The sequence below is a fragment of the Populus alba genome, chromosome 17 (genome assembly GCF_005239225.2).
Source record: "Populus alba chromosome 17, ASM523922v2, whole genome shotgun sequence".
Classification (NCBI taxonomy): domain Eukaryota; kingdom Viridiplantae; phylum Streptophyta; class Magnoliopsida; order Malpighiales; family Salicaceae; genus Populus; species Populus alba.
Genome location: NC_133300.1, coordinates 5,895,643 through 5,905,633, shown reverse-complemented (window position 1 = coordinate 5,905,633; position 9,991 = coordinate 5,895,643). Strand labels below are relative to the sequence as shown.

Genomic DNA, 9,991 nt, shown 5'->3' with positions numbered 1-9,991 from the left:
GTTTATTATTTTTTATTTGTGCTTATTGCCTTTATATTCATGTCCTTTTAAAGAATGATATGTACTTAAAGCTTGAGAGTTTCTTTTTTCCTTGGAATCCTTTAATTTTCTGTCCAAAGCAATTCTCTTGAAATGTCATTTTTCTTTTGGATGCTTTGAACGAAAAAAATAAGCTAAAAAAAGCAAGAAATACTAATCTATAAATCAAAATTTTCATTCATATAAAATAATAAATTATAATAGGTGTCACCCAAAAAATACCTTATTACAATAATTTATCTCTAATTTAATGAATGCCTCTAACCTAGTTTGGATGAATGACATGTCATTCCTACTTTTTTCAAGGACATATCATTTATTTTTATAGATGGATTTAAACTAGGAGTGATTATTTTCGGTTTGATTTGATTTTTATAAAAAAAAAAAATCAAACCAATTTTTTTTTAAAAAAACCAAAAACCGGTTCAAACCGACTGGTTTCGGTTTGATTTGAATTTTTAGGACAAAACCGGTTCAAATCAGTTTGGCTCCGGCTTGACTCGATTTTTTTTCTAGTTTTTTTTTTTTCGGTTTGAGTTCGGTTTTTTTTAGTTTCATGCTTATAAAATCGAAATCAAACCGAACTGGTCAGTTTTTTCAAAATTTTAATTAGTTTAATCGGTTTTTTTCACGGTTCGGTTTTTTCAGTTATTTTTTCTTGATTTTTTTGGTTTAATTAATTTTTTGTTTTTTTACTTACCCCTAACCGTGATGGGAAAACGGTCATGGGCTTGGTCACAAGGCTTCTTCCTTGTAATTGGTCTTGGGCTTTAGCCCTTTTTCTGCTTCCCTTTGCAAAAATGTACTCTGTTTATGCTGGGTTTTTTTTTTTTGTTAAATTGTTAACCTTGAATCCTTAATCTTCATTACTAATTCTCTTTATTCAATCAAAAGTGGAGAATAGCATTGTTATCACACCCCATTTAAAAATTGGCTCGAAAATAATCTGAATTATTGGATAAATTTATGGATTATTTAGTTAATTTGACGAGTCAATGCTATATTACATTAAAAATAATTTAACATGTTAAATTTAAACATGCCACGATTTCAATACAACTTTTATGGGTGAAGAAATTTTCCACATAATGACAAGAAATTCATGCTTGGCGGATCTTCCTGGATGAGCAGGGCACCTGGAGGAGGAGGCAAGCACACTTACCATGAAAATGGAAGTCGCACCCATCAGTGATATATGGGCTGCTTGCTAACTACATCAGCTAAGAAGGCTGGATCAAGCCCAAGACAAGTTCAGTGTGGTCCAATGTTGAAGAGGCGAAGGTGAAGATCCTTTTGAGAGCATTATAAGAAATTGGCCTGTTCATCACCAGAAACCTTCGGGCAGGTGGAGATAGCCACTCTGTAATAGAACCAAGCTCTTGTGTTAACCAGTTGTTTTATTGTGCAGAATGTGTGCAGGTTCCACCGCTTTGAAGATGGATTTTGTTTCTGCAGTTTTTATTGGTGAGTAAACTTGGATAATGCGAGCCATATATAGATAATTAATGTGTATTATTTATTCGAACAGCAGATACATTGAAAGCTCACTCATAGCCCTAGAAGGAATCCTTATTAGCATTGAAAGTTAATTTGATTCCTTCACTCTCATTATTCTCTCTGCATTTTTCCATGTTTTCACTTGAAGAAAATGGATTTGATCCCGTTTATCAGACCACCAAGCAGACCAAATTGTCCAGCTCCATCAACCGGCATATCTGTTTGATTATTCCATGGGAATGGCTTCATCGGCTTCGTTGCATCTATGATATCGTCCATCGGAATCTGTGGGTTTGATCGTTCCAGCGGGCCTATTTCATGGCCATATTTGCTGGGGTCTGGGCAGTAATCCTGAAAACAAATAGGAATTTTGGGATTAAACAAGGACTTGACTTCATTACTAAGCACTTTTCTTTCTTTTTGTGTAGGCACTGCTTACTTGATCAGCATGCATTTTCCTGACAAATGTCTTGAACAGGTTGAAATTCTTTTCTTCAAATAGTTCATCATATAACCGAAGGTATGTCACCCCAAACATCCTCAGTTTAGGAGGACCCGACTTGCTGACACCATTAGGCCTGGCATTTAGAAGGATCTGATTGTAACCTTCAGCATCGTATCTTGAAAGTGCGTTCTCACCTGCAACTTCAATCTTCTCTCTCCATGCTCCACTGAGGACCTGCACTTGCGTAGGCAAATTATCAACTAATCATGAATACAGTACGGAAATGTGCACCTTTATCTACTTGTCATTCTTAAATTGACATCATATTCACCAGGGTTGTTAACAATGGTATTCTAAGAGGTTGTCAGAAATGAATGACAGGCATCTTAACCAGTCCAAGTAGGGACTGTGATTTATAGATCTTGCCTGCTGAACGAGTTCCTGAGGTCCACTTTTAGCTTCTGCTGATTGTTCCGAGTCCCTCATCTCAAGACATGTGAAATTCATAATAGCATGGTGCCTTGATAGAATCCTTGCTGCTGGTCGGTACCCATCTCTGTCTTTCAGGTTGTAGTATCCTGCAGTGAGCTCCGCAGCATGACTATGGTGTTTATACCACCAATGCAGTCCAGATACCTGTTTTGAAAATAGAATGTGGCTTTATTATTCTTTTTATTCCTTCATTAGTTAAGAAAAGAAACAAGGTTACGAAATATACTTTAGCTGCTAATTTGACTTTACATCCCACAAAAGCTTTATTGGCTTCATCGAGGATATTATCTCCATGCATCAGCAACTTGTTGGAATACCAAGTTAAAAAGAACTTTCCCTTTTCAGTAAGGTATGTTCCATTTTGTTTAAAGAACTCTGTTGAGTCAGGTTTGTCATTGTATGTCCCTGCATCATCTGGCAATTCCCACTCAGGGTGGCCTGCATTTTTTGCTGCCTCTTTGAATTCTGCTTTGAGATATTTATCATAACACTGCAGTTAAATATTAGGTAATGTGTGTTAGAGAAGAGCATATGCTTACTGATGAAATTCATCGTTCATAATTTGTTGTCAATAGTAACTTAAATCAGTGGTACCTGGAATTCCCCAATGCCAGGAAAAACCCATCCTTGAGTTTCTGGATAAGAGGGATATCTTAACTCCCCTGCTGCTCCACACCCTACTTCAATATCTATTATCTGTCCAGCTTCAAGAAAATCCGCCATGTTCTCCCTGAAGCTCTTCATGTAGTCACTATACATCTAGATGGATCAACAAATTTCTTTCAGTGGCTTGGAAGTAAACAAGATAAAGGATCATAATAAACCACAAGCTTTTTTATCATGTACAGACTATGGCTTAAATGTAAACATCAGGTTGACCAAATTGCATTCATCTGGTATAATGATTCATAAGCATACTTAAATTATGTGACTTTACTGAAACAGTATTTGGCTCCCTAATCTCCTTGGCTGCATCAATTGGCACTCCCAGGCGAGTTTTCCAGTTCATTTGGGGTGTTGGGGGGGGGGGAGTTTTCCAGTAACTAGTACTGTTCAGTTCACTACTGGGATAATTGAGCAGTGCTTATGAAAACTATAGCACTCATCACCTAACTCCATCAATAAAAGCTAATCTTGGATATCATCTTGAACTAACATTAGCATGATCATTCGATGAGATCTGAGGTTGCACACACATAGATAATTAGCTAATGTTATGTGCTAAACAATGCAATGAACTACAGGGATTGGAGCTTATCAAACTTACCTCAATGGCGGTCCGCCCACCAAAGAGAGGCTGGTGATCCACACCAAGGGAGAGGTACTCCTCGTTTCTGTTACCTGATCTATTGGTGTAAAAGATATCAGGATCTGTTTCTCCTATATCACGTACCCATTGAGGAATTGGGATGTCAACAACATCCCCTACATTCCCACCACACTGGTGGAATGACATTATGGCTTGTATCTTTAGGTCACATCTGTTAACAAGTTCAAACAAGCTCCTATAAGCACTCCAATCATACTCCTTAGGGCCTTTGGCTTCTATGATCCCCCACCATACATCCACCATGACCCCATCAATCTCAGCTGCTCTTAGATCCTTGAGCTGCTTCTCGAGCTTCTCTCCACCTTCAAAAACGTTGTCAGCTGTAACCACTCCCAACTGTAAAGATATAGAAAAGGATTAGTAGCATACAAGATTTCTGCTAATGATATATCTCAGTATGCATACTTGACATTTAATAGCGAGAGTTTTTTTGCTACTTACCGGGAGCATTACATAAAGAGGCACATAGTTTTGTAGCAGCTTTTCATCATACTTGCTTCCACCCTGCATTTTCCTTTTGAGTGAGGGAGGGTTTTAGGATCTATAGGGGAGTCTAGAAGTGAAGATGCTGTGCATTATGCTAGTTCAGGCATGCCCTTTTATTGAAGCGTAAAGCAGAATACTATTCTGTGATCTTATCTTTGCAAGTGAAACAGTGCATGTCCAGTGACGAACGAAAAGAGTGCATGTGTTTTGGGGAGACAGGTGGGGTCTTTTGGATAGATAAGAACAAGATTTTTCTCCTTTATCTTTATTTAAATCATATCCACAACAAGGACCGCTAGATCTTACGCAGAATTAGAAAGCATGTTTCAGACATGAAGGGCAGTAAAGTCAGTTCAGTCTCTTGAATTTGACCTAAAGTATTGCTGAAAGGACCTTTTATATGCTAAATATCGAAAACGTACAATTCTACCACAAAAATATATCACAATCTTGCTGTGTTGTCATGGCCACATCTACTTAAATAATTGGTTGCTGCAATGAGATTTTTATTGAGGTTGATTTTGAAACTAGTAGCTACCGCACTCACCTCTGATGCGGCGGTGGAAACTTCAAATGCCACAGCTTGTGGTTCCCTTGCTTTACTTCCGGCAACCCTTTGCTTTACCCTTTTTACTAGTGCACTTTCACCTCGATAAATCAATGGCAGTTCCCAAAGGAGATGCCTGTGATGTAGCCTCATTTTCTCTCTCAGAGCACCAGGTGTCGGATGAATAATGCTTGTCATAATGACTACTGTAGTAGCAGTGTCTTTTACTGTTTATTACCTTGACAAGGTGATTGAACGGAGATTCTATGGCTACTTACTAATGTTGTTTGCTCGAGCAAAAGATTAACGGAAAGCTAAAATCGAAGGATGTGACGAATCGGTGAGCGCTCGTTCTCTGATGAGAAAAACCCAGTTCTTGTTTCTTATGTTGAATGGTTAAAGCAATTCTTGTGAAGTTTGTGAACTTGGTGCAACCCTTTTGGAGCTTCAATGGAGTCCTCTTGTTGATTGATCAGGAACAGAACATTGTAGTTCACTCATGCATGTAATCCCATGAGTGGCCAATCTTTTTTCTTCACGTTGTTAAATTACAATCGTCCATTTTTCTCCGGTCATATTATTTTTGTCTCATGATAGTTCATCAACTTGCTTCGAGTCACTGTCTTCTCGGTTGTCTGGTAAGAAGAAAGAAATGGGTAAAATGCTTTAGGAAAATATCATCAAATCAAAAGATGGACCACTGAATTCAAGAGCACCACTCTTTGTCGTATCATTTTTATCATGTACTATATCTCTATAATAAAACAAACAAATGCATTGCAAAGTGTGCAGATATTTAATTTCCTGAAGTAGATGCCTGGATGTGTCTGTGGATACAGTACAAAAAGGTTGGATATTGTTTTTTTTAGAGCTCCTGGGTTTTTTTTTTTTTTTTTTTCTAATTTAATTTTAAATCAGTTTATATGTGTCGATTAATTTTAGTATTTTTAAGCTTTGTGAAACTTAAACTAGCAATTTAAGACCTGACCAATGAATTCTTGATTTATCATTATAATTATGGCATATGACATGTTTAGAAATATGATAAAATTTATTTTTTAAAATATTTTTTATTTAAAAATATATTAAAATAATATATTTTTTATTTTTTTTGATATTTATTTTTAATATTATCACGAAATAAAAACCTAAAAAAATTACCCGTATGGGATCCATGTGCAAGAAGGTATCTGCTGCCTAAAGTTCCTAATGTTGTATGGGCCAAGTTCATTCTTCAACAAATATTGTATGCTGTTTCTGGTTTATAGACAATACTAGCTTTTTCGGCTCACATGCAGTACGCCGCGGGTCGTTTTTTTTTTTTTTTTTTCAACATTAAAAAATGTGAAGCCATTAGAAAGTCAAAGATTTGGTTTATAATAATGGAAACACTTTCAGAATATTTAATAGATGATATATTAGATGATATAATTTTTAATAAAATATTAAAATAATAATATATTATATTGACTCAGATTAATAATAATTAATCTATGAAACTCGTGAATTAAGATGTGAGATTGTAATAAAAACATGGAACCCGCATCAAAACAAATTAAAAATCCTTATAATGAACCAAATATTAAAGATCAAAAACAAAAAAAATCAAATAGAACAAAATAAAGTGACCTAAGTAAACTTATATAGGTGGTTGGAGCAACGTTACATGTAAGACTATTTTTTTTCATATGTAAGAAGAACAAAGTTAAAGCAATGCTAGGATTTTTAAAAGAAGTATAAGAAATTCAAGACTCAGGTCATTGAATCGATTGTATTTAATAAGTTCAGTCAAAATATTTTGATGTCAAAAATAATTTTTTAAAAATAAAAAAATTATTTTAATGCATTTTCGAGTGAAAAATACTTTGAAAAGCAATTACAACTACACTACCAAAACAGACTTAATATTTTATAAAAATTTTAATGAACAACTTATTTATACACCAAATCTTTTATAAAATAAAAATTTGTTTCAAACTCAATAATTTTTCTATTGAAGTTAGTATCTTAGAAGATAAAAATTAGGTTTATTGGATTGGGTTTGGATATATATATATATATATATATATATATATATATATATATATATATATATATATATATATATATATATATAAGAACTCTAAAACTCGTGGTGTTTTTACTATAGCAGCCACTGTAGTTTTTTTTTTTTACCCAAAATTGATTTCTTTTTCTTTTTCTTGTTTCTTTTTTTAAAAAAATTTTTTGTTTCAAAATTATCTTTACTAATTTTTTTTGTTTAATATTGAGCTGGTTGAAAATTTAACTATATAGTTTTTTTTTCTTTAAACATTGTGGATTGCTATAATATTCTCATACATTGTTTTCTTTTTTCTTTTTATGATTTCTTTATTTCTTTATTTTTTTTTTTTCAAAATGGTCTTTGTAGATTTTTTTTATATATATTAAGTTGGTTGAAAATTTAACTTTGTAGTTTTTTTTTTTTTTAAAAAACAATATGGATTGCTATAGTATTTCCCCACATGTTTTTTTTTTTTAAATTATCTTTATCAAATTTATTTTTTCAATATTGAGCTAGCTGATAATCTAGCTTTAGCTTTCCCCACATGTTTTTTTTATTTTTTTATTAGTTTTTCTTTTTTTTCTTTTCAAAATTATCATTTTTTTACATATTTCCTTTTTTTTTCAGAATTATTTTTGTTGATTTTATTTTTTTACTATTGAGCTGGTTGAAAATTTAGTTTTTTTATTTTTTTTCTTTAAAACACTATAGCTTTCCCCATGTGTTTTTTTTTTTTTTCCGCTTTTGTTTCCTTTTTTTTTTTTCATTTCTTTTACCCAAAATTGACTTTTTTTTTTTAAATAGTATTTTTTTTCTTTAAAACACTATAGCTTTCCCCACGTGTTTTTTTTTTCCGCTTTTGTTTCCTTTTTTTACATGTTTTTTTTTTCATTTCTTTTACCCAAAATTGACTTCTTCTTCTTTTTTTTTTTAAATAGTCTTTGTCGGTTTTTTTTTATATATTGAGCTGGTTGAGAATTTAGCTTTGTATCTTTTTTCAAAAAAAAAAAAACTATGGATTACTACAGTGTTTCCCTTACATGGTTTTTGTTTTGCTGTAGAGTTTCCCCCACATGTTGTTTTTTTAAATTATCTTTGTCGAATTTATTTTTTCAATATTGAGTTGGTTGAGAATTTAGCTTTCCCCACGTTTGTTTTTTCGTCTTTTAAAATTTTCCACATGTTTTTTCATTATAATTATAATTATAATTATATTGTATTATATTATATTATATTATATAACTGTTTTTTTTTTTTTTTTTGCTTTTTAATTTTTTTTAATGAATTTTTTATTTAATTTAGTTTGTTAATGTTTAATGGGTTAACTTGATTTGACGTGTTATTTTTTTCATTTAGTTTAGTTTGTTTAAAGTTAATTTTCTTTCTATTTAATTATCAGATTTCCATACTTTTATGACACGTATCTTGGGCTTGACATGTTAACTTGGTTTAATTAGTTAACCCGGTTAATTCTGGGTAGACCCGTCATTTTTTTTTTCTATTTAGTTATCAAACTTTCATGACGTGAATTTCAGGTTTTACGGGATAACCTGGTTTAAAGGCTTAACCCAAGTAATACAATTTTTTTTCTTTTTCTTCATTGGTTTTTTCCTTTCTGTTGATTTTTTTCTTTATTTTTTAATTAATCTATTTAATTGTCACACTTTTATGACACGATCTTATAGCCAGACCCATATCCAATATTCTTGGGTCCTGTGTTGCAGTCAGGTTCACTTAAACTTGGGTCATGCAAGTTTAATTTTATTATTAATATTATAAATATTACTTTTAGGTCATGCGTTATAGCCAAATCTAAGATTCTTGGGTATAGCTTTACAAAAAAACCCAAAATTTTTAAATTATTATTTTTTGTAATATTTTTTATGCAATATATATATATATATATATATTCTGTTGAAAGTGATAATTTTTATGCCCCAAAAAGTTTAATTTCTAGCTCCGTTTGTTTTTTGTCCGTTTCAATTGTAAAGGGCCTGACCCTGTGGATTAAGAAAAGGTCCAATATGGATTGACTAAAGGCCTCGATTAAACACTAGGGCAAGTAGCCCAACTGATTTGATCAGAGAATCAGGGTATTGAATATATCAAACTAGGACCAACCTAATATATGTAATAAGCCCACGCCAAGATTTCAATGTCATATTGCCAATTATTCATTATTAACAAAAACTAAAGCCTGAGGGTAAAATACTTTAATATTTTTTACTATTTATTCTTTCACAATTTACAATTTACTATGAATTATAATATATATATATATATTAAATATTTTAATTTAATCCTCAGATCTTTTTTGGTATGATTAGGTCATATAAATGATGACATGAGAAGAATTTGCATGGGTCACTAATGTAAAGTTTCAGAAAAGATAATCAAACAAAACAAAACAAAGTGAGCATTCATCTATATTCAATAAATCAATTCTATTTAATTCAAGAATAAAACTTATTTTAAAAAATAAACTTAATAAAGAATAATAAATAAAAAGAGCTTAGGTAGCCCAATTAAACAAAAAGAAATGATAAAACCAAGTTCATAAAAAGCATAAAAAAAAAAAAACAGAGCTCAATCTCCAATTAAACAAATATTAAAGAATAAAATAAAATAAAAATTAGCTTAAAAAAATGATAAAAAAGAACTAAAGCAATCCTAGGCTAACTTCATAAAGTTAGATTAACTTTTAGAGTTTGCAACCTGTGAAATTTTAGATACGTGCTTAACCAAGCTCAAATTCAAATCAATTAAATGTTGAATAATTGAATCATGTAAAAAAAATATTGCTTTTGAAAATCTTACAAAGCAAAAGGTTTTTTAAAGAATAAGAATAAAATCTATTATGAAAAAATTTATGGAGGGTGGGATAAAAAAAAAAAAAAAAACTCTAAATATTATCTTAGACCACAAAAATAGCAATAAAAAGAATAAGGATTAAATTTGACAAAACAAAAATTTTAATGAGGATGAAATTGAAAGAAAAATCTAACACATTGAATTATTTTTTAAATAAATTATAACTAAAAATAATAGAGACTAAATAAAAAAGAAATAGAAGTTTAGGGGTTGACTTGAAAAATTAGGTGGTACGGCGCA

At 31.5% G+C, this 9,991-nt stretch overlaps 1 protein-coding gene across 1 annotated transcript; it reads right to left on the bottom strand.

Annotated features, from left to right (window-relative positions):
* Window positions 1-1,532: 1,532 nt before the first annotated feature.
* LOC118054967 (beta-amylase) lies at window positions 1,533-4,405 on the bottom strand. The gene is made up of 7 exons (XM_035066735.2): window positions 4,245-4,405; window positions 3,741-4,139; window positions 3,068-3,232; window positions 2,700-2,963; window positions 2,408-2,617; window positions 1,976-2,215; window positions 1,533-1,887 (listed from the first exon to the last, which is right to left on the bottom strand). The coding sequence occupies exons 1-7, from the start codon at window positions 4,311-4,313 to the stop codon at window positions 1,675-1,677; spliced, it is 1,560 nt and encodes a 519-aa protein (XP_034922626.1). The 5' UTR covers window positions 4,314-4,405; the 3' UTR covers window positions 1,533-1,674.
* Window positions 4,406-9,991: the final 5,586 nt, after the last annotated feature.